At 42.8% G+C, this 25,132-nt stretch overlaps 1 protein-coding gene across 5 annotated transcripts in view; it reads right to left on the reverse strand.

Moving 5' to 3' along the window:
* The window catches only part of SERAC1 (serine active site containing 1), a 564,154-nt gene that overhangs the window by 208,335 nt on the left and 330,687 nt on the right, over positions 1-25,132 (reverse strand). For all 5 annotated transcript variants that reach the window (XM_073671518.1, XM_073671517.1, XM_073671519.1 and 2 more), the window contains 2 exons: positions 23,490-23,611; positions 9,714-9,842 (listed from right to left, as the gene is read on the reverse strand). In XM_073671518.1, the coding sequence (XP_073527619.1) occupies positions 9,714-9,842; positions 23,490-23,611 (251 nt within the window). The remainder of the gene's footprint in view (positions 1-9,713; positions 9,843-23,489; positions 23,612-25,132) is intronic.

Genomic DNA, 25,132 nt, shown 5'->3' on the forward strand with positions numbered 1-25,132 from the left:
ATACAACTTGCCTAATAATTCTGCACACAGTGTACAGTTAAGAAAAATCAACGCAAAAAAACAACCAACAAGACATTAAAAAAGATGCTTCAAGAAAACATCGCCAGATTTTCCTGAAGAGCCTGCTACTTTCTATAAGACACTGCCTGCACATATGCTAATATAAGCCTGGAATATAACCAATTAGATTAGAAGCAGATGTGTTAGGCCATATTCACAAGTTCAGTATTTGGTCAGTATTTTACATCAGCATTTATAAGCCAAAACCAAAAGTGGAACAATCAGAGGATAAGTATAATAGACACATGTGCACCACTTCTGCGTTTTTCGCTCCCTCCTGGTTTTGGCTTACAAATACTGATATAAAATACTGACCAAATACTGAACATGGCTTTATAAGAATGCACAGCTCTCTTTGTAAGGAATGCACAGAATGAAGACAGGTGTGCTCTCCCATTAACCAAAATGGAACAGAAATTATTGTGTTCTTTGACTGTCGCACTTCTTGTTCACCAATTAACATTTGCCAGTTGCTTTACTACTCAGCATTGAAAACAGTTTTGACTAAACAAGTCACAAGTGTGGCGAAGTGTTAAGTGGTTGATTAAGTGATTGATTCACTAAAACAGTACAAGGAGGGCCAGGGTGGCTTACTTGAAAAATAGAATAGTGAAGATCTGAGGTTGTGGGTTGTAATAATCACCTAGACGGGTTAACGATGCAATTAGCTTTATTCCTTCTGTCCACAGTCATACAGCAATTCCTGGTAGATGGCCAAAATACAGTGCCCTCAGTCCACAAGTTCCCAACCCAGGATTTGTAGTTCCACTGATCCCGTACCAGGTGATATCCACTGTCTCCCGAGTTTTGATTAGCCCACAGCTTTGGGTATCGTCCGCCAGTATAATCTGCAGTCACAGCCTGTGTTCCTCCAGACGAAGGATATCATGAGCATAGCACCTGTATCCCACTCCAGCCAGCAAAAAAAAACCACATTCCTTCGTCAGTGTCCCAAATACCCCAGGCTGCCCCCCCCCCCCCCCAAAGCTAACTGTATATTGGTGGAGGTATTTTCCTGAGGCCGAGTCCATCACCTGGGACTGCAAGTGAGAACCCCTGTGGTGGTGGCTTCACTGGGTCTACTACCCCCATGCACACAATGGGAATAGTGGCTGGGAGAACAATGGCGCTTAATTGATGCCCTTGAGACACTGATGAGAGAAACTGAATGATTGCTTCTACCTTTACCTTTAATAATCTTGTGTCTGGCCTTATATATACATAAGATACAACCCACACGTTTTCCTCTGCTTACTGTCACTGAATGGAAACATTGATTCCTGAAGCTGAACACTTTCCAGATGAAATTAGTGCACTTAAATTGATGAGTAAGCAAATCTGTAATAAAACATAGCAAGCAAATCTCTAATAAAACACAACAGTAAGATCAACGGAACCGGTGCTTCGTGCTGGAAGAAGTATGCATCCCTTAGAGATGCAGATTCCGCGCTATGTTTATTGGTCCAATAGTCTTTAGAACAAGGACAGCTCCCATTATAGGTTATGGGTACTGTATTCTATTAGTCTTCGAACTCAAACACTACTCAGCCGGCTGTCAGTCAGTACAGGGGCATGGTTATATCTCACTACTCACTATGTACTGATTGGTCGCTGAAGCCATGCCTCTATGACTGAAAGCCAGAAGCTGCTAGGAGGAAAGAAACAGATTTTTTACTTACCATAAAATCTGTTTCTTGTAGTCTTCATTGGAGGACACAGAACTATGAGGATAGTCTGCTGCCACCTGGAGGCTGACACTATTATTGCACTTAAATAAAATTGGCTCCTCCCCAGCAGACTATACCTCGTCTGCTGAAGCCAGGTTTCCTCAGTTATGTGAGAAAGCAATAGCAGGAAAATAGAAAATGAGAGAACTAAGGCAATTAGAAACATAACTGTACACCGAAAAGGGCAACCAAGGGAGTGTAATATGTCCACCAGTGAAGACCACGAGAAACAGATTTTATGGTAACATATTCTTTTCGTTCATTTTACTGGGGGACACAGAACCATGGGACATACTAAAGCTGTCCCTAGGGTGGGCTATAGTATTAAATATATAGTTTCCACCTAGTCTTCCAGCCGTAACTCAAGCAGAAATCTGGGCAACTGCCGCCTGCAGTATCTTCCTACCAAAATTTGCATATACGAAGGCAAAAGTGTGCACCTTGTAAAACTTAGAAATGTATGCACCGATTCCCAAGTAGCTACTTTACAAAGCTGCAAAGCCGATGCCTGATGACGAACCACTCAGGAAGCTCCTACCGCTCGCTTGATGTGCGCTGTAATCCTAAATGGGGCCACCCTGGACTTAGTCTTATAGGTCTGGATAATTACCGTCTTGATCCAGCAGGCAATGGATATTTTAGAAGCGGCCTTACCTCTACGAGAGCCCTGAGATATAACAAACAAGTTATCAGATCACCTAAATGAAGTGGTGGCCGAGAAATAATACCTTACAGCTCTAACAACGTCCAACCTATGCAGAACATTCTCAATAGGATGAAATGGTGCCGGAGAAAAGGATGGTAAAACATCATCCTCATTAAGGTGAAAACTCAAAAATACCTTTGGAAGAAAAGACGGAACTGGCCTCAACACTACCTTATACTGATGAAGAATAAGGTAAGGGTCACGAAAAGAGAAGACTGAGCCACCAGCTCCGAGACCCTCCTAATAGAAGTGATGGCTATAAGAAAAGCTATCTTACAAGAAAGAAAAAAAAAATGTAGAGATCTCTCTGATAGGCTCAAAAAGTCTAAAACAAGATTGAGATCCCAAGAGAACTCGAGAGGGTGGCTTAACATGTGCCACCCCCTGGAGAAAGGTCTTATCTTGGGGTATAGATGCCAAATCCCTCTGGGACATAACAGCCAGAAAAAATACATGCCCTGCATCCAATCTGGACTGTAAGAAGGAGAGCAGCACTGGCAAGGAAAAAAATATTGGCGAATGAAGTAAGCCATCCAAGTACTTCCGAGCTCTAATCATAGTCTGGATGACTGATTCAGCCAGACCTGTTGTCTTCAAAATCATGGCTTCAACAGTCACACCATCAAATTGAGCGCCCGTAAATTCGGATGGAAGAATGAACCCGGGGACCGAAGGTCTTTTCGGTCCGGAAGAGCCCATGGGACATGTGCAGGGAGATCGATCACATCCGAATACCAGGCCCTTCGAGGTCAATCTGAAGCAATGAGAGACTGGAACACCCTCTGTTCTGATCTTCTTGAGAAGTCTGGGTTGAAGTGGTAGAGGTGTAAAGAGATAATGCAGCATGAACTGGGATCAAGGGATTACAAGGGCGTCAACTGAGATTGCCTAGGGTCCCGGGACCTTGTCCCAGATTTTGGCACTTTGTGATTTAGTCTGGATGCCAATAGATCTAAATCCGGCATACCCCACTACCAACAAATATGCCTGAATCTGCACATCTGGGTGAAGATCCCATTCTCCTGCGAGTAGTTGCTGGTGACTTAAAAAGTCAGCTTCCCAATTGTCTACTTCTAGTATATGAACTGCAGAGATTAGAGGAACCTTGTTCTCTGCCCACTCCAGAGTTCCTGCGACCTCTGCCATGGCTGATGGGCTTAGTGTGCCCTCTTGGCGATTGATACAGGCCATAGCAATAGCATTGTCTGATTAAATTCTGATTGGCAATCTCTGTAGTAAGGGCTGCCAATGTGCAGGAGTGAGGCGGACAGCTCTGAGATCCAGCACATTGATTGGGAGAAGTCTCTCCTGCCTGCTCCAAACCCCCTGAACAGTCAAGTGACGGAAGATTGCCACTCAGCCGGATAGGCTGGCATCTGTCATGAGCACCTGCCACTGAACTGGATGAAAAGAGCGACTCCGAATTAACAGGGGTGATGTCAAACACCACCTGAGAGATTGGCGAAAATTCAGGGAGAGACGAACAAGTAAGTCAAGGGACTGGACTGATGTTCCAAGAGGTTAGAAGCATGTTCTGTAGATGCATTGACAAAAATTGAGCAAACAGCACTGTCTCGCAAGTCGCCACCATCTTTTCCCTGAACCTTCATGCAAAATCTAAGGGAATACATGCCCGGATGTTTCAAAGTTCTGATGGAAGACTGAAGAGATATTCTCTTCTCTTCAGGAAGAAATGTCAATGCCTGTACGGTGTCGAATACCATTCCCAGAAACTGTAGCCTCTATATTGGAACTAAAACAGACCTTGTCCTGTTGACAATCCAACCAAATTGCTTCAGAGTCTGAAGAACAATCTGTAGGCTCTTTAGATTTTGGATGGTGCTTTGGCAAGAATATCGTCCAGATGGGGGAAAACAATTATCCCCCTAGACCGTAGCAGTGCCATAATCGGGGCCAGGATCTTTGTGAATACCCTGGGCACTGTGGCCAGGATGAATGAGAGGGCCCTGAACTGATTAGTGCAAATCTGGATGTTGGTAATATTGCTTATGTGATTTATTTGGACTTTGCAAAGGCATTTAATACTGTACCACATAACAGCCTTATACTGAAGTTACAGAAGCAAGGACTGGGGGAAACTATATTTAGATGGGTAAGGAATTGGCTAAATGACAGGAAACTAAGTTCTCATAAATGGTACGTTCTCTAAATGGGATATAGTCAGCAGTGGGGACCACAGGGATCTGTGTTAGGACTGATTCTTTTTAACCTCTTTATTTATGACCTAATGGATGGGATTGAGAGTAAAGTGTCAGTCAATACTGACGACACCAAACTATGGAGGATATTAAAATCTGATCTTGATATTACAATATTACAAAACGATCTGGACAATATGACTGAATGAGCATACAGCGGCGTGCGGGAGCAAGCTGGAAAAGGAAGAACTGCATGTGTAGAGCCAGGGATTCTCCGGCTGGTAGCATCCCTGGATACCAAGCAGGAAATGGTCAACGGAGCTTGAAAAGGCATGCAACGTCACGGACTACAGAGTCCCAAGAGGGCCAAAAAGCTTTGTCAGGGTATATGCTCCTAGTGGCATGGAAAGGTATTTTATAGGCAGGTGCTACGCCTCTTATCAAACCAGTGCCTGGTTTTCTACACACATACTGCTTAGAATTACCACCAAAAAGTTCTATCTTCGTCTCATCAGACCAGAGAATCTTATTTCTCCTAGTCTGGGAGACCTTCATGTGTTTTTGAGCAAACTCTATGCGGGCTTTTATATGTCTTGCACTCAGCAGAGACTTCCGTCGGGCCGCTCTGCCATAAAGGCCCGACTGGTGGAGGGCTGCAGTGATAGTTGACTTTGTGGAACTTTCTCCCATCTCCCTACTGCATCTCTGGAGATCAGCCACAGTGATCTTGGGGTTCTTCTTTACCTCTCTCACCAAGGCTCTAATCCCATGATTGCTCAGTTTTGCTGGACGGCCAGGTCTAGGAAGACTTCTGGTGGTCCCAAACTTCTTCCATTTAATAATTATGGAGGCCACTGTGCTCATAGGAACCTTGAGTACTGCACAAATTTTTTTGTAACCTTGACCAGATCTGTGCCTTGCCACAATTCTGTCTCTGAGCTCCTTGGGCAGTTCCTTTGAGCTCATGATTCTCATTTGGTCTGAAATGCACTGTAAGGTCTTATATAGACAGGTGTGTGCCTTTCCAAATCAAGTCCTATCAGTTTAATTAAACACAGCTAGACTCCAATGAAGGAGTAGAACCATCTCAAGGAGGATCACAAGGAAATGGACAGCATGTGACTTGAATATGAGTGTCTGAGCAAAGGGTCTGAATACTTATGACCTTGTGATATTTCAGTTTTTCTTTTTTTTAATAAATTTGCAAACATTTCTACATTTCTGTTTTTTTTTTCAGTCAAGATGGGGTGCAGAGTGTACTTTAATGAGAAAAAAATGAACTTTTTAGAATTTACCAAATGGCTGCAATGAAACAAAGAGTGAAAAATTTAAAGGGGAGAGAGTGTGAGAGAATCATTTGTCAACCTGCATTGCATGAATGAGTAGAGGGAGACTTGGTAAAATTAGAAAGCACATGCTGCCAACAGTTTTGGGGTCAAGGGGTAAAAAAATATAATGGACTAGTGAAAAAAGATACTAACCGAATGGTATTGTTACAAGAAGGGAATGATTAACGCCAATTGAAAATGCAAAAAAAATTATATATAGATGGGGATAAATAGTCATAATAGGAGGGAAGGAGGAAAAAAAAGAGGGGGAGGAGGGATGGGCAACACAGAAAAGGAGCTATTTTTGAAAAAAAACATGAAAAACCTTGATACCTATACAGGTTATTTGGATAGCATTAAAAAGCATGTAATTCTATGTCACAGTTGAGACTGTTTGGTGCCAGACTGTTTAATAGAAAGATCCATTTTGTTTCTACCCTAGACATCTGACCAATATAATCACCCCTCTCCAATGTTTGGGGTTTGGCGATAGTCTGGATGACAAAAAATGTTATGCCTTTACAGTATTGGTTATGAATGTCTTTAAAATATGACCCCCACACTGTCCCTCTTATGGTACATGATCTCAACACTGTCACTCTTATGGTACATGCTCTTCACACTGCCCTCTCCTTTCCATACTGGGCCCCCTCTTCACAATGCCCTCACTTTGTGTCCCCCCTACAAGGCCCAGTCTCTATACTGTGTCCCCTCGTCATACTCCCCCCCCCCCCTCCTTGGCTTACTGTGGCCTCCTGGCTGTACCCTTACACTCTACCCCCACACTACTCAGCCTCTATTCTGTGTCCACTCACACTTTTCTCCCCCCCATTATTTTCCCCTCCTCCTCATATTGCCTTCTCTCACATCCTCCTGCTAAGTAGCCATACCGTCTCCTCATATATTTAACTCCTCACACATCCCCCCCAATTCCTCATACTGGGTCTGCACACATAACATCACCCTCGCTCCCCTTACTGTGTCCGTATACATTCCCCTCTTTCGCTCCTCATATTGCGTACACACCCATCCTCCCCATTCTGTGTCCGCACCAATTACCCATACACAAAATATCCCCCAACTCTCCCACCACACAAAATGTCCCCCTCAGCCATACAATAAATCTCTCCCCATAGTAAATCACTCCCCAGCCATAGCATAAATCACTCCCCCAGCCATAGCGTAAATCACCCCCCCAGCCATACAATAAATCTCTCCCCATAGTAAATCACTCCCCAGCCATAGCGTAAATCCCCCCCCCAGCCATAGCGTAAATCATCCCCCCAGCCATACAATAAATCTCTCCCCATAGTAAATCACTCCCCAGCCATAGCGTAAATCCCCCCCCAGCCATAGCGTAAATCCCCCCCCAGCCATAGCGTAAATCACCCCCCCAGCCATAGCATAAATCACCCCCCCAGCCATACAATAAATCTCTCCCCATAGTAAATCACTCCCCAGCCACAGTATAAATCACCCCCCCAGCCATAGCGTAAATCCCCCCCATCTATAGCATAAACCCCCCATCCATAGCGTAAATCACCCCCCCAGCCAAAGTTTAAATCACCCCACCAGCCATAGCATAAATCACCCCCCCAGCCATACAATAAATCTCTCCCCATAGTAAATCACTCTCCAGCCATAGTATAAATCACCCCCCCAGCCATAGCGTAAATCCCCCCCAGCCATAGCATAAATCACCCCCCCAGCCATAGCATAAATCACCCTCTCGCCATAGCATAAATCACCCCCCAGCTATAGCATAAATCACCCCCCCAGCCATACGATAAATCTCTCCCCATAGTAAATCACCCCCCCGAGCCATAGCGTAAATCACCCCCCCAGCCATAGCGTAAATCACCCCCCCAGCCATAGCATAAATCACGCCCCCAGCCATAGCATAAATCACACCCCCAGCCATACAATAAATCTCTCCCCATAGTAAATCACTCCCCAGCCATAGCATAAATCACCCACCCCAGTCATACCGTAAATCACCTCCCCCCCAGCCATAGCATAACTCACCCTCCACAATTAATCTTCACCTCCATCGTCGGTGTCTTCAGCACTTTCCACCAAGGGCCGCCTCTGCCTGAGCTGCAGTGCCGGTGAGTGACATCAGCAGCGTGATCACAAAACCAGATCACGCTGCTGGCGTCTCTCTGATCCTGAAATCAGAGCTTCGACACTGGGAGCCAGCAGCTGCAGTTTCTCTGAGTGTGGTGTCAGCTTGACAGCCTGCTCAGAGAACTACAGACTCCCAGTCTGGGGGGCGGCAGAACGCAGCTGCCGGGGGAGACGGACTGTATTTGACCGCCGCATTAGGCAGCCCGACTGCGCCCCCCTGCCGGCCGCGCCCTTCCTAGATACGCCCCTGCAGGATTCAAAAGATGAGAGAACTTGGCTACATTTTAACTATAAAGGCATGTGCACACTCCGCAGACTTGTCACAAAACCTGAAGGGTTTCCTGATGCCAGCACCGAGAATGAGAATCTTTTAGTCTTAAGCACGTGTGGCTTATTTTTCACTTGAAGATTTGGCATAGATTTAAACCTGCAGCATGGCAATTGTTTCAGTGTTTTTTGTTTCATCCGTACTGATGAGTGGGAAAAAATCTGCAATGAAAACATGCAATAAATACATAAAAAGACATTAAAAATGTGGCAAAAACACTCCCATTTTATGCTGTATTTTTCCTGCCAAGAGGAAAAACAAGCTGGACAACCCCTTTAAGAACTATAAAAAGGGTATATGACCAAATATTTATCACAGCCACAGAGTAATATCTTAAATCATCAAATATTCCGACTAGGACTAACGGGGGAAGCACCAGAATTTTGGATTTTCAGAGGATATCCTCTGCCTCAACTGGTAGATAGGATATGATGGCAGATGTAGGAATTGGAAAAAAAAACCTGTTAATAGAAAAAGAAGTGAAAAGAACCATAACTTGTAATGCACATGACTAGTAGACACAAAAAGGGTACCAGTATTGGCAGGCTATAGATTCCTATTATATTTCCTCAAGGAGAATCAGTACTCTTTACTTGGTCATGTTCACACATTCAGAATCTGGTCAGTATTTTACATAAGTATTTGTAAGCCAGAACCAGGAGTGGGTGATAAATACAGGAGTGGTGACGAGTTTCTATTATACTTCTCCTCTGATCGTTCCACTCTTGATTTTGGCTTACATATACCGAGGTAAAATACTGACATAACACGAGATGTGTGAACAAGTCCTTTGTCTGTGGTTAAGAAGATATGTTCTCACCATGGTAAACCACGTCCATATGCATTATAGATGATGAGTTCCCCGACAACAACCTACCTATTGGTAGACTGGCATTGGATTATCAAGAAATAACTTCTTTAATAAAACCACTGAACAACAGCAAAGAATCGCATCGGAAATTCAGAAATTAAGTCATCTGACTGACATGTCTCAGACCAATTTGTTCTTTACAGATAGATAAAGAATTGTCAGCCTATTTTGATGGTTCAGTGTTAGGTTTAATAATTGCACAATTTTAAGAACCATTACTTTTTTTTTGAGGAAAATAAAATAAACAAAAACAGCAACAAAAGAGAGCTAGTTTACCAATAAAATAATTTCTTTGATGCTCTAATCCCTTCAAACTGATCAAAAACAATATGCCCTCACTATCCAGAATAAGAACAGACTATTGTAGAATATTTAGCAATTAGAAACATGTAAATCTCTTCACTTACCCTTTGAGTCAGTAGGGAATGACTGCTTTCTTTTAATGCCAATGATGTAAAATACCTTATGCACTTGTCAAGGTCTGTATGTGGAAGGGAAGACAGCAACTGACGCACTTCATCCTCCATTGAATAATTCTGTAACAATTAAAAAAGAAGATATAGAATAAAATAATATATGGAATATGGAATAAAAGGATCTGTTAATCTATACAGATGAACCAGTTGAAGTGTACCTATGCTAAAAATCACAGACCTCTCCATTCTTTGTAGGTGGGAAAATTTGCAAAAATCAGCAGTGTATCAAAGACTTATTTTCCCCACTGTACATAAAAAAATGTTGTGATCCATCGGTGATATTTGCCAAATGCCAGAATAATGAGAGAGAGAATGCTTTAAGGCATTTTTATTACTTACTGCCAAGTCAAAAGTTTACATACACTGAGTTTACTATGCCTTTAAACAATTCTGGACTGTCCATATGATGATATCATGTGTTTGGAAGCTTCTGTTTTTTTGGCAACATCTTAGTTAATTAGAGACACACCTGTGGATGTATTTTAATGCACACCTGAAATACTTTTTATATAGTCTATGTAAACTTCTGGTTTCAACTGTATGACACTGAATTTAATTTAATAATCTCTTAATTGTAATCAGTTACCAGGTGTTTGCTCCCCCAACTGGGTGAAGCATGATGTAGGAGCAGAGACCTTGATTCTAGCTATGTGTTACTTACTGGGCTGGTTACTGTATTTTTGACAAAATCAATGTTTTATCTGCTGCAGAGCTACCATTTTATGAATAGTGAGCTCTGTATAAGCAGCATAACAGGATTCCAGAAGAATTCCAAGAGAGCAGATCCAAATTCAGCTTGTTAAAACTTGTCTTTATTGTAATCCTCAGGGACATCAAACATGTAATCGCTTCCATACAGAAAGATCTGGGTATAGAGGAGATTAACAAGTTTTTGAATAATATACCACAACCCTTCAGGATCTATAGTGGATCATCATAACTTTGTTATTTGCTAACACATACCATATTTTTTGGACTATAAGACACACCGGGCCATAAGATGCACCTCAAATTTTAGGGAGGAAAATAGGAAAAATGTATCTTAATAAAATGGTGGTGCATCTTATAGTCCGCTTTTATGATAGCTTACCAGGGGGGGCACCAGGAGGCAGGGTCGCTACTGCAGGAAACTGGTGGCGGCGGCAGGAGTGGGGTGATGCTCCTGGCCTCTGGCTGGGAGGAGGGCTTTCAGAAAATGTCGGGAGTCACCGCACTTCCTATCTTTTTCATTGTAGTGGATTTCGGGAAAATTGCACCCGAAGTAGACAAATGCACAGTTTGAGATCTCGGCAGTCAAGATCTTGGGAAACGAGATCTTGTGAGCAGTGATCTTAGTATGTGCATGTGCCGCCTCTAGCAGCCATTTTCCTAAGGTCTCGCACTGTCGAACACCCCCTTCTCCCAGCCCAGGGCCAGCGTCAGGACCCAGCACACCTGGGCAAATGCCAGGGCCCTGACCAAGCGGGGAGCCCACTTGCCTTTGGGGACACCAGCACGCTATGGGGCCTGTGAGTTGGGGGAGCCCGATGGCAGCATCCGCGAGTGGGCCCCTCGCTTGCTCAGGGCCCCGGCACTTGCAATACTTACCTCTCCCTGTTCCACTGCAGCTCTGATGTCTTCCACGTCTTCTGACTGTGTGACCTCTCAGGGTAAAGGGCACGATGACGTCACTACAGTGCGCTATCTGCTCTAAGCAGTCACAGTGCAGAGAGCTGGAAGACGGCGACGCTGAGGAGCGGCCAGCGAGGAGAGGTGAGCATTTGATTTTTTTTATGTATAGAGTAATATATGGGGCCCATACGTTATGAAGCATCAAGAGAATGCCAAGAGTGTGCAAAGCAGTCATCAAAGCAAAAGGTGGCTACTTTGAAGAACCTAGAATATAAGACATATTTTCAATTGTTTCACACTTTTTTGTTAAGTATATAATTCCACATGTGTTAATTCATAGTTTTGATGCCTTCAGTGTGAATGCACAATTTTCATAGTCATGAAAATACAGAAAAATCTTTAAAATGAGAAGGTGTGTCCAAACTTTTGGTCTGTACTGTATATATATATATATATATATATATAAATATATATATATATATATATATACACACACAGTATATATATGTATATATATATATATATATATATATATATACACACACAGTATATATTAAAAAATAAAAACAATACAGAAAAATGAGATAAAAAGTATATAAAATATATAACATGCATAAGAGGACAAAAAAGTCCACAACAAAGTTTTTGCATCGCCATATTTTGTGAGTATAATTTTCTATATTTTTGCAGACAGTCATGTGAGGGCTTGTTTTCTGTGGGACGTGTTGACATTTTTTATTGGTTCCATTTTTGGTCACAATGTTTTTTGATCGCTTTCTATTCCGATTTTTGGGAGGCAGACTGAACAAAAACCTGCAATTCAGGAATTGATTTTTGTTTTGTTTTTCAATGCCGTTCACCGTATGGTAAAAGTGATAAGACAAATTTATTCTTCGGGTCAGTAAAATTACAGCAATACCACATTTATATAATTCTTTTATGTTTTGGTGCTTTTACACAATAAAAACTAATTGTTTTTGCATCACTTTATTCTGAGAGTTATAACTTTTTTATTTTTGCGTTGTTGGAGCTGTATGGTGGCTTATTTTTTGCAAGATAAGATGACGTTTTCAGGGATACCATTTTTATTTACATATGACTTTTTGATTGCATTTTATTCCACTTTTTGTTCAGCCGTATTATGAAAAAGCTGAGTTTTTGCCACGTTTTTTATCTATGGTGTTCAGTGGAGGGGCGAACTTGTGGGACAGTTTTATAGGTCGTTACGGATGTGGCGATACCAAATACATGTACTTTTTTTAATTTATTTTTGTTTTGACATGATTCAATGCATTTATTAGGCTATGTTCCCACAATGCAGAAATGCTCCGGATTTTTTCCTGAGCGTTTCTGCATCTCCCGGGCAGAAAAAACACATGCAGATTGTTCATGCGGATTGTACATGCGGATTGCACATGCGTTTTTCTGCCAGGGACAAGCGTATGTCCCACGTTTTTCACATGCTATATCGCATGCGGGTTGTCAAGCGCTTTTCCAAGCGATTTTAGCATCACTTGGAAAGTGCTTGACAACTTGGTCACATTATATAAATCCATGCAACCGGCATGGATTTATATAGTGTGACCAAGTTAATAGTTAAAAAGAATGGTAAAAAATAAACCGTATACTCACCTTCTGATGGCTCCCGGTCTCCTTCTCCGGTGCGTCCGGTGTGTTGGGCGGCTCGCGGTGGTCTAAAAGGATCTTCCATGACGTCATTTGGTCATGTGACAGGTAACGCGACCGCCGACGTCACATGTAGTCATGCGGATATTATGCGATTCAATGCAAGTCAATGGCGGCGAAAAAGCTGCGATTACGCAAAATTAACGGTAGTGCTGCGGATTTTTCCGCAATGATAATCCACAGCGGAATTTCCGCAGCATGTGCACAGCACATGCGGATTATCATTGGGGAACATTGCAGACCTTCGATCAAGCATTTTTTAAGCGTTTCTGCAGCAAAACGCATCGTAGGCACACAGCCTTAGTGTGGGACATTTTCTTTCCCTGCCCTGACCGCTGATCAAATACTCAGCAATGCTTTTGTATTGCAGGGCATCAGATCAGCATCTCGCAGGCAGGGAGGAGGCGTGTTAGCTCCTGCAGAAGCTTACAGACCACCGTAACTGGGTGACCCTGTGGCCAACTTTCTGCCCGGGGTCACCATGGAGACCACTGGTACAACGCGATTACAATTGCCTTGTGCCAATGGGAGCAGAGAGGGCACTCCCTCCCTCTGCGATGCCCATCGACGTGGCGGTGGCATCAAAGGGCTTAAACACCCGCGGTCGGTGTTGACGTCAATTGTGGGCGTTGCTGCAGGGTGTCAGCTCTCATATCGAGCTGACACCCGCATTTGAACGCGGCGGTGCAAGGTGTGAGCCCGCGCGATTGTCATACATTATACGTATGGCAGTTTGCAGGAACCCAGCTCTGGAAGCGGCGTACATTATACGGCACTTGTTGTGAAGGGGTTAATATAAATATATATATCAAATATAAACCAAATGGTCTCACCAACTTGGTATAACAGGAACCTTTCAAACTATAACATAGACTATCCACCAGCTCCGTGTTTCTTCAGTCTCAGCATGATCCGGATTGGAGTATGGGACAAATCTCTCCTACCCACGCCCTTTAGATTGCTCCTAAATACGGGACTCAAAATCCAGTCAAAATAAAACCATCTCAGTAACATATTGTTACTGGTGCTCCTCTCCTGGGACTTACATCAACAAGCCCAGCCACTTGGCAGACACATACACTATCGTTCAAAAGTTTAGGGTCACCCAGACAATTTTGTGTTTTCCATGAAAACTCATACTTTTATTTATCAAATGAGTTGCAAAATGATTAGAAAATATAGTCCAGACATTGACAAGGTTAGAAATAATGATTTTTATTAGAATAATTTTCTCCTTCAAACTTTGCTTTCGTCAAAGAATGCTCCCTTTGCAGCAATTACAGCATTGCTGACCTTTGGCATTCTAGCTGTTAATTTGCTGAGGTAATCTTGAGAAATTTCCCCCCATGCTTCCTTAAGCCCCTCCCACAAGTTGGATTGGCTTGATGGGCACTTTTTGCGTACCATACGGTCAAGCTGCTCCCACAACAGCTCAATGGGGTTGAGATCTGGTGACTGCGCTGGCCACTCCATTATAGATAGAATACCAGCTGCCTGCTTCTTCCCTAAATAGTTCATGCATAATTTGGAGGTGTGCTTTGGGTCATTGTCCTGTTGTAGGATGAAACTGTCTCCAATCAAGCGCTGTCCACAGGGTATGGCATGGCGCTGCAAAATGGAGTGATAGCCTTCCTTATTCAAAATCCCATTTATCTTGTACAAATCTCCCACTTCACCAGCACCAAAGCAACCCCAGACCATCACATTACCTCAACCATGCATGACAGATGGCGTCAGGCACCCTTCCAGCATCTTTTCAGTTGTTCTGCGTCTCACAAATGTTCTTCTGTGTGATCCAAACACCTCAAACTTTGATTCGTCTGTCCATAAAACTTTTTTCCAATCTTCCTCTGTCCAATGTCTGTGTTCTTTTGCCCATATTGAGCTTTTCCTTTTATTAGCCAGTCTCAGATATGGCTTTTTCTTTGCCACTTTGTCCTGAAGACCAGCATCCTGGAGTCGCCTCTTCACTGTAGACGCTGACACTGGCGTTTTGCGTCTACTATTTAATGAGGCTACCAGTTGAGGAGCTGTGAGGCGTCGATTTCTCCAACTAGAGACTCTAATGTACTTGTCTTGTTGCTCAGTTGTGCAGCGGGGCCTCCCACTTCTCTTTCTACTCTGGTTAGAGCCTGTTTGTGCTCTCCTCTGAAGGGAGTAGTACACACCATTGTAGGAAATCTTCAGTTTCATGGCAATTTCTAGCATGGAATAGCCTTCATTTCTAAGAACAAAAATAGACTGTCGAGTTTCACATGAAAGTTCTCTTTTTCTGGCCATTTTGAGAGTTTCATAGAATAAACAAATGTAATGCTCCAGACTGTCAACTAGCTCAAAGGAAGGTCAATTTTATAGCTTCTTAAATCAGCCAAACCATTTTCAGCTGGGCTAACATACTTGTGCAAGGGTTTTCTAGGGTTTTCTAAACATCCATTAGCCTTCTTACACAGTTAACAAACACAATGTATCATTAAAACACTGGAGTGGTGGTTGTTGGAAATGGGCCTCTATACACCTATCTAGATATGGCAATAAAAACAAGACGTTTGCAGCTAGAATAGTAATTTACCACATTAACAATGTATAGAGTATATTTCTGATTCATTTAATGTTAGCTTCATTGAAAAAAATGTGCTTTTCTTTCAAAAATAATGAAATTTCTAAATGACCCCAAACTTTTGAACAGTAGTGTACCTGCCATCCAGGACTTTACCTCCTGCCTTCTTACATACCCCCCTAAACAGTGTACCCTTCAAAGAGCATCCACATTTCCATGTTCCTTACTGGGTCTATGCTCTACCTGAAAATTGAAATTCTCCAGAGCCAAAAACCAGTAGGTTGCCTGGGCATTGTTCCCCTTTTTCTCCGGTATCCACCTTAGCGGGGCATGATCTCACACCAGCATACATTTTCAGCCCAAATGGTAATACCTACAATTTCCAGAAATGCTCTGACCTATTTTTCCATGTGGGGGCGTGGATACCTCTGTATCGCCTCCACCTTGTTAACTTAAGGCTTGATCTTGCCATTCCCTACTATGTAACCCAAATATTTGACTTCCTCCATCCTCATGGCACATTTTTCGGGATTAATAGTAAAGCCAGCTTTTCATAGGGCATCTAAAACTGCTTGGACTTTTCTCAAGTAACTCCCCAAATCCTGGCTGAAGATGACAATATCATCCAAGTAGGAAGCAACACACTTTTTATGAAGGGCTAGGATCCGGTCCATGGCTCTCTGAAAAGTGGCATGAGCTTCCTGTTGCCCAAAAGCATCCTGATATATTGATAACACCCATCTGGCATTGGGCAGGCTGTCTTTTCCTTGGCCTCCTTGGATAGGGGTATCTGCCTGTATGCTTTTGTGAAATTAAGGATGGTGATGTACTGAGCTGCTCTAGCCTTTCAATTAACTCATCTACACGGGGCTAAACCTAGCGATTTCATTAAATTTTCAGAATCGCCATTCTCCATCTGGCTTTGGCACCAACACTATGGTGCTTGACCACCCACTCTTTGACTCCTCAATTACCTCCAGGTTTAGCATTTTTTTTCAAACTCCTTTGAGATCATCTCCCAGTGGGCTTCAGGAATCCTATAGAGCTTTAAAATGACCAGAACATGAGGCTCACTGAGTATTTTATGCTCAATATGACATGAGTGAGATCTGGTAACTCTAACAACATGTCACCATTTTTGTATAACAATTCCTGCCACTTCTGTTTTTGGGATGGTGACAAAGTTTCTCAAGTTTGAGATCCTCAAGGTCGGCTTCTGACTTAGCCAATAAGCAATTGGTTTCAAGAGGCTACATATCCTTCCAGGGTTTTATTAGGTTGATATACAGTATATTTGGAAGGGCTTCCTTTTCCCTGGTTGGTGTATTTTACAGTTGACCTCTTCCACCTCTTCATAGGGTCCCTGCCAATTGGTAAGGAACTTGCTCTCCACTGTGGGCACTAGCACAAGTACCCGATCACCAGACTTAAACTGTCTCACTCGAGCTAACCTATTATACACCGTGGATTGTGCATCTTGTGCTTTGAGGAGGTGCTCTTTAACAAAATGCATAACGTTGACAATCCTCGCCTACATCTGGACCACATGCTCTATTATACTTTTGTAAGATGTGGTCTCAGATTCCATTGTCTCCTTTGCTATATCAAAGAGTCCTCAGGGGTGTCAGTCATACAGTAGCTCAACGGAGAAAACCCCATTGAGGCTTGTGGAACTTACCCTATCTTTTGTTCTCTATAAGGGAAGAGGCAATCCCAATCCCAACCGTCCTTCTCTATCACCTTCTTTACCACAGCCTTCAAGGTTTTATTAAACCGTTATAAAGGGCCATCCATCTGTGGATGGTACACCATTGTGAAATTTGTAGGGTCCTACACAATTCCCTCATGACTTTTGACATAAATGGTGTCCCCTAATCTGGTAATATCTTTTTGGGAAGGCCAGTTTGAGAGAATATGTAGAATAAATCTTGAGCAATGCACATAGAGGAGATGTTTCTCAAAGGCACTGCCTCTGGGTACTGATGGCCTCTCACAAACTTCACCAAGGGTCCCATCAGATCCATGGCTATCCGGTCATATGGGAACCCAATAATTCACAATGGGACCAATGCAGAAATGAGCCACCAGAAAGGTCAACTGGCATACAGGGCAAAACCGTCGGTAATCCAATATTTCCCTATAACAACCCACACTGAGTGCAGAAACCTGAAACTTAACCAAACAAAAGTGTTTATATATTTATATGTACTATTGGAATTATTTGCTTACAGCAGTGTATATGTTCATTTGAGCTGGACATTACATTTTTATATCTTCCAATTACTGGGTATCCATATTTGGGACCCGTCCTGCTCAACCCTAATTCATATTGACATCACTTTGACACATGGTAAGGTTTTAATACTAGAGATTAGGACCATCCCAATTTGGGTACACCTTGACTCCCCTCAGAAACGAACAGCAAGCAAGACAAAGAGAGACAGCACATGGCCTTACACAAGCATTTAAGCCCTCGGTCGGTCACTAACCTTTCTGCCCCTGGGATGGTCCATATCCCCACTTCCCTGGGGTTTGTAGCTAAAATTCCAAAACCTATGAATGATCATAACTCTACCCACATGAGTTTGATTAGGTTGAAGTCTGGGGATTGTATGGGGAAATCCAACACCTCTACTTTATTATCACTAAACCATTTCTTTGCCAATCTCGACATATGCTTTGAGTCGTTGTCCTGCTGGAACACTGTTGTCCTTTTCATATCCATAGTACTCGAGTGTAAAAAGTAACTGACATAGGATACTCACATATAGCCCAAAATTTAGACCACCATCGCTCCCGGTCAAGTATCCAATGCCTTTGGCTGTGAAACAACCCCATATCACAGGTCTCCTCCACCGATCTTGACAGTTTCTTCAATTTCTCGATCCGTTAGATACTTTTTCTTTTCAGATCCATTTGCACCCGTCAGAGCCTAGTCTATTGACTTTTGTCTCATAACTTGAATCACCCGTTTCCAATCTTCTACTGTCTACTTTTCATACTTCGAGCTGACGCTTCTTATGACTATATTGAAGTCGAGGCTTCTTCACCTTTTTTCAAGCTACCATTTCATACTTGTTTAACGTGCATCGCACGGTGCTTGCATGAATGTCTGTAATCTCACTATTATGAAGCATATGAGCCACCTTCACTGCCGTGTGTGACGTGCCAAAACTGATAGACCTTGTGATGAGCCAACTTGCTGACTCCAAAATTTTGTCTGGATATCCCCCTCTTAGCTTTTGAATGGATGGATAGATGGATTGGCTTCATTTTATATTCTTCCAATTGTCATGACACTCACATGATGCAGTTTGTCAATTTTCATGGCCGAGAGACCAATATCGATGGGCTGGATGTTTCTGTTTCTCTTTTTTTACTGAAATATTCTTCATGGCTGTTCCTCAATTTGAACCAGTGACCTTTCACTTGTGAATCAACCTAATAACACACAGCTATTAGGGAATGTGAAAACAGGTTGCATTTTACAGCATACATGAAGAAAAATATTTTTCTACCACCAGGTTCAAAACCAGGGGCGGATCTACCGCCGATGCAGCTGGTGCAATTGCACCGGGCCCGGCGGTGCAGTGGGGCCCTTGCCAGGCAACCAATGATGAGGGCAATCTGGCCTGCTTCTCGGAGCCCGAGGCTCCGGTGGGACCCATGGCCAGATTGACCTCCTTTTATGCGTCATGCAGGGAGCGATCCCTCCAGCTCTGCTGCTGACAAGAGAAAATGGCAGCGGAGCTGGAGGGATCCGTCCTCTGCTGCGGCTTCCTTCCTGACACAGGCCCACGCTGCTTGATGACGTCTTCATGCAGCGCGGGTCTGTGTCAGAGAGAACGATGCCGGTGAGGACGATGTTGCAGAGGAGCGCGCTGAGAGGTAAGTTGTGTGTGTTTTTTATTTTTATATACTGAAACGCTGGGGAGAACAGGAGAATGAGGGGAGGTGGGGGAGAGCAATAATGGGGCTAAGGAGAGCAATGGTGGCGATGAGGAGAACAATGATGGGGCTAAGGAGAGCAATGGTGACGAAAGGGAGAGCAATGGTGGCGATGGGGAAAGCAATGGTGGCAATGGGGAAAGCAATGGTGGGAATGGGGAAAGTAATGGTGGGAATGGGGAAAGCAATGGTGGGAATGGGGAGAGCAGTGATGGGGCTGGAGAGAGCAATGACGGGGTTTGCTGGGAGAGAGCAATGACGGGGTTTGCTGGGAGAGAGCAATGATGGGGTTTGCTGGGAGAGAGCAATGACGGGGTTTGCTGGGAGAGATCAATTACGGGGTTTGCTGGGAGAGAGCAATGACGGGGTTTGCTGGGAGAGAGCAATGACGGAGTTTGCTGGAAGAGAGCAATGACGGGGTTTGCTGGGAGAGAGCAATAACGGGGTTTTCTGGGAGAGAGCAATGATGGGGTTTGCTGGGAGAGAGGAATGACGGGGTTTGCTGGGAGACAGCAATGATGGGGTTTGCTGTGAGAGAGCAATGACGAGGGGTGCTGGGAGAGAGCAATGACGGGGGGGTGCTAGGAGAGAGCAATGACGGGGGGTGCTGGGAGAGAGCAATGATGGGGGTTTCACTTTGCTTGTACTGTACAGCCTTGTATATTTTTTTTATATTTGACCAGATGGAGAAGGAACAGCAGAAACTGAGTCTGATCAGATGAGACGTCAGCGGTAAGTGCCTGGATGTAAATATTATTCTGTATCTGCATGGGGGACTTGGAGTGATAATGTTATCTGTAAAATCCCTTAGGCTGCATTCTCACATTTGTGTGAAATGTCCGTGTGCTGCCAGATTTTTTCATCGGACAGTCCATAGACTCGTAGAGTTTTACAGATCCATTCACACATCCATGAAAATCACAGATCTGAGAATGAGATCTGTGAGGGTCAGAGAATGTCCTGTTCTGATCTGATTTTGAGGATCAGAATAGGACATGCTCAATGCGTCTGTAAAAGCGGGCAGCACATCGACACTGTACACGGATACAGGAATGTAGCCTTATTATGTATAGCACAGTTCCTTAGTATATAGTGTACTCACTTATTATGTATAGCGCCATCCTTAGTTATATAGTTTCATCTTTTATTATGTATAAAACCACCCCTTATTACGTACCATCCTCTTGTTATATATGGTGCCTTCTCTTATTATATAGCTTCCTCTGCTGTTATGTACAGTGCTGTCCCTTACATAGTGTATTCTTGTTGTTTTTATCAGTCACAGTGCGCTCTTTTATTACAAAGGCGTCTCTTGTTAGATATAAAATGACGGATGATGGAGCACTCGGGGACCAGAAGACACATATCGGGACACCGTCCCGATATGTAAGGGACAGTGCTGTACATAACAAGAGAGGGAACTGTGTAATAAAGGACAGCAATATACATAATAAACGAGGCCCATGTAAGGGGTATATATGTGTGTGTGGCTATATATACATTTGTAGCTTTGTCGCCATAAAAGGTGGGGGGCCCAGACACATTTCTTGCACAGAGGCCCCAAGTAGTCAGTGTCCGCCCCTGTGCAAAACAGTAACAATGCAGTGACATGACGAGAACCTACACAACTAATCATGTGCAAGTCAAATTTATTACCGAGAGCCAAGATGATTGTCTATAAAATGATGGCAGTCTGAGCTCTCTGGTAGTTGCTTGGACACACAGGCACCAGGTTTTAATATCAAAACAAAATAAAAAGTTTGTTCTTTTTCTTAAACTTTTCAGCTCAAAGATGAAAACAGTTTTCTAAAGCAAAAAAATGAATAAAAGTCCCTTCTTCGGGTAAGACAAAATAAAACAAACGGTCTCACCTACCTCTCAATTACAACATAGACTATCCACCAGCCTCAACATAACTACCCTTTCCTGGGCTAGTCCAACTGCCTTTTATTAGACCTTTAAAACCCGAAATGGAGTATAGGGGCGACTCTGCCCACCTAGGCTCTTTTGGTCTTCCTTAAAGGGGTATTCCCATCTCCAAGATCCTATCCCAATATGTAGTAGGTGTAATAATAATAATAATATTAGCAAATACCTCCAATTAGAAATGTAGAATAGTTTTTCTGATTCGCTATCTCTCTTACCTCATGTGCAGGCATTCCAGGGCCTTAGGTATCCATGGTTACGTCCACTGATATAATGATAGTTAGTTATCTAGCTGCCAGTGGCCGTAACCGTGGATACCTAAGGTCCTGTATTGCCTGCACATGAAGTGACATAGCGAATCAAAAATGCTACACTACATTTCTAATTGGAGATATTTGCTAATATTATTATTATTATTATTACTACACCTACTGCATATTGGGATAGGATCTTGGAGATGGGAATACCCCTTTAAATCTCAGACCCAAAATCTAGTAAACATAAAATCATCTTAGTAACCTATTATTACTGGCTCACCTCCTCTGGGACTTGCATCACCAAGGTCAACCACCTAAGTGACACATACCTGCCATTCAAAACCTTACCTCCTGATTTCTTACAACCCTTAGCATTCTCCTAAGCAGCTTAATCAGATCATCACCTGAAATGAAGGTATGCCTTGTCAATAGTTTATTTGTGTAATCACCGGCCAAACACCAGAAAGTGTTTGTGACTATCAGGTGTGTCTTGCAGATGCAGTGCAGACACACAAGGTATGCTCAAGAAAGGTATACTCAAGAAATGTATACTCAAGTGCAGTCATAAAAATAATCAACCCCTATGATTACACTTACTCTCATGAGAACCATCCCAGAAAAGGAACACCAATATTTACTTCTACTGTACATTATAGGTAAATCAAGAGTTACCAGTCTCAAAAAAAACTGCAAGTTGACAGCAACTCAGATAACAGCTCTAATAAATGATGCACAGATATGAAGTAGCACATCTCAACATCAAATGTCCAAAGGAGACTATGAGAAGCAGGCTTTTAAGGTCAAATTCATGCAAAGAAGCCACTACTGAGGACTGCAGAAAAAAGACTTGTTTGGGTCAAGCAACACAAGGACTGGATATTAGCTCAGTCGAAATCTATACAGTGGTCTTTTGAGTCAAAATTTGAGCTATTTGGTATAAATTGCTATGTCTTTGTGAACCACATGGAAAAAATGAGCATATGGTCTCTACATATGTGGTGCCCACTGTAAAACATTGAGGGGAAGGTAGATGATGACATTCTTGGTGATTTATTCCAAAAATCAAGGCACATTATCCAGCATTGCTACTACAGCATTCTGCAATGACATGCCATCCCAACTGGTTTGCACATGGTGGGACCATCATTTGTGTAGCTACAGGACAATGACCCAATACACACATCCAGACTATTTAAGGGCTTTGCGACTGAGAAGTAGAAGGACAGAGCTGCTGCATCAGATAACATGACCTCCACAATCACCCGACATCAACTCAGTTTTTATTTTTTGGTATGGGTTAGGCTGCAGCGTAAAATCAAAGTAGTCAACTAGTGATCAGCACCTCTGTGAAGTCCTTCAATACTGTTAGAAAGTAATTCCAAGTGACTGCCTGATGAAGCTGCCTGAGAAAAAGCTGTTATCATAGTAAAAGGTAGGGTACTTAGAGGAATCCAAGGTTTAACACATATTCTGGTTTGTTTCTTTATTCCTTGTTTCCATATGTGTTCCTTTGGGGGTCTTGCTGCCGTCAGTATGAATCACTATGTGCACATTCTAATAAGAACAAGGAAAACTACTCCAGGAACCGGTGTGTCCAAACTTTTGACAGGTAATGTAATTAAAGGCATACTAGATTTAAGAGCCCTTAATTAAAAAGCATACTGTTGTATTTGTGAGTATTCACAAGTGATATGCTTATTATAAATCTGTTAAGTTACTCACTTCATGTATTTTTGGCAGTGGTGGAGGTGGAAGGAAAAGTCGCAGGTCTACATCTTTGCTCCTCGCTAAGCCAACAATGGTTCTTCTGTCACATGCTTGAGCCATTGTCTGATACTGGTAATCTAAAAAAAACAAAAAAAAAACCCCACTAAATCTGGAGCTAGCAGAGGAAAATATTTTACTAGTTTTAATAAAAGTTACAAATTAAAGTGTTACTGTTGCCATTCTACTGGTCAAGAAAAATGTATATTATATATACTTATGTTTACTGGCCACCTTCTTTGAAAGGACTAACACTTGAGGACTATTTTTTTGACGGTTGTCTTCGAGGATTCAATGTATGCCTTAAAGAAAACTGATATCAGAAAAACTCTGCCACTTTTATCTGGTAAGTCTGTATTAAAACATTTTTAAAATGTTCACATAAACAACATTCAGAATGGTGAATGCAGCCGTGGGATATAATTCAGGCTGTAATTTACGGACGGTTTATAAAAACCTAAAACATAACTTTAAGGCTATGTGCCCACGATGCAGAAATGCTCCGGATTTTTCCTGAGCGTTTCTGCATCTCCCTGGCAGAAAAAAAACATGTGGATTGTACATGTGGATTGCACATGCGTTTTTTCCTGCCAGGGACATGCGGAAGTGAAGCGTTCTTCATATGCATTTCCGCATGCGGGTTGACAAGCGCTTTCCAAGCGATTTTATCATCATTTGGAAAGTGCTTGTCAACTTGGTCACACTATATAAATCCATGCAACAGGCATGGATTTTATATAGTGTAACCAAGTTAGTTAAAAAAAAGAATAAAAATTGTAAAAAAAAAAACAAAAAAAAACAAATACTCACTTTCCGATGGCCCCCAGTCTCCTTATCCGATGCGTCCGGTCTTCCCGGTGTCTCGCGGTTGTGTAAAAGGACCTTCTATGACGTCATTTAGTCATGTGACAGGTCACGCGACCATCGACGTCAGCGGTCGTGTGACCTGTCACATGACTAAATGACGTCATGGCAGGTCCTTTTACACCATCGCGAGCCGCCAGGGAGCCAGGATGCACCGTACAGGAGACCAGGGGCCATCAGAAGGTGAGTATAATGTATATTTTTTATTTTAATTCATTTTTTTTTTACAGGTACTATAGTACCCGTGTCTGGAGGAGAGCCTCCTCTTCTCCAGACCCGGGTACCATCCGCACATTGAATCGCTTAATATCCGCATGTGCACATGTAGTCATGCGGATATTAAGCGATTCAATGCAAGTCAATGGTGGCGAGAACGCCGCGATTACGCAAAATAATTGGTAGTGCTGCGGATTTTTCCCCAATGATAATCTGCAGCCGAAATTTCCGCAGTATGTGCATAGCACATGCGGATTATCATTGGGGAACATAGCAGACCTTCTACCAAGCGGTTTTTAAGCGTTTCTGCAGCGGAATTGCAGCTGCAGAAACGCTTAAAAAACGCCTAGTAGGCACACAGCCTAACTCCCAAATATGTAAATGTAATGCAGATGCCGGAATGCAACGCACTGAGACACAAGATGAGAACAGTCAGGGGTTGATATAACCACTTTATATGTATAACAACTATTCTACAAAGGGGGTTAGTAGCAAGGGTAATAAACAGCAACTTGGAATAG

This window comes from Phyllobates terribilis, unplaced genomic scaffold, assembly GCF_046119375.1.
Source record: "Phyllobates terribilis strain yellow unplaced genomic scaffold, ASM4611937v1 Scaffold_3__8_contigs__length_932513732, whole genome shotgun sequence".
NCBI lineage: Eukaryota > Metazoa > Chordata > Amphibia > Anura > Dendrobatidae > Phyllobates > Phyllobates terribilis.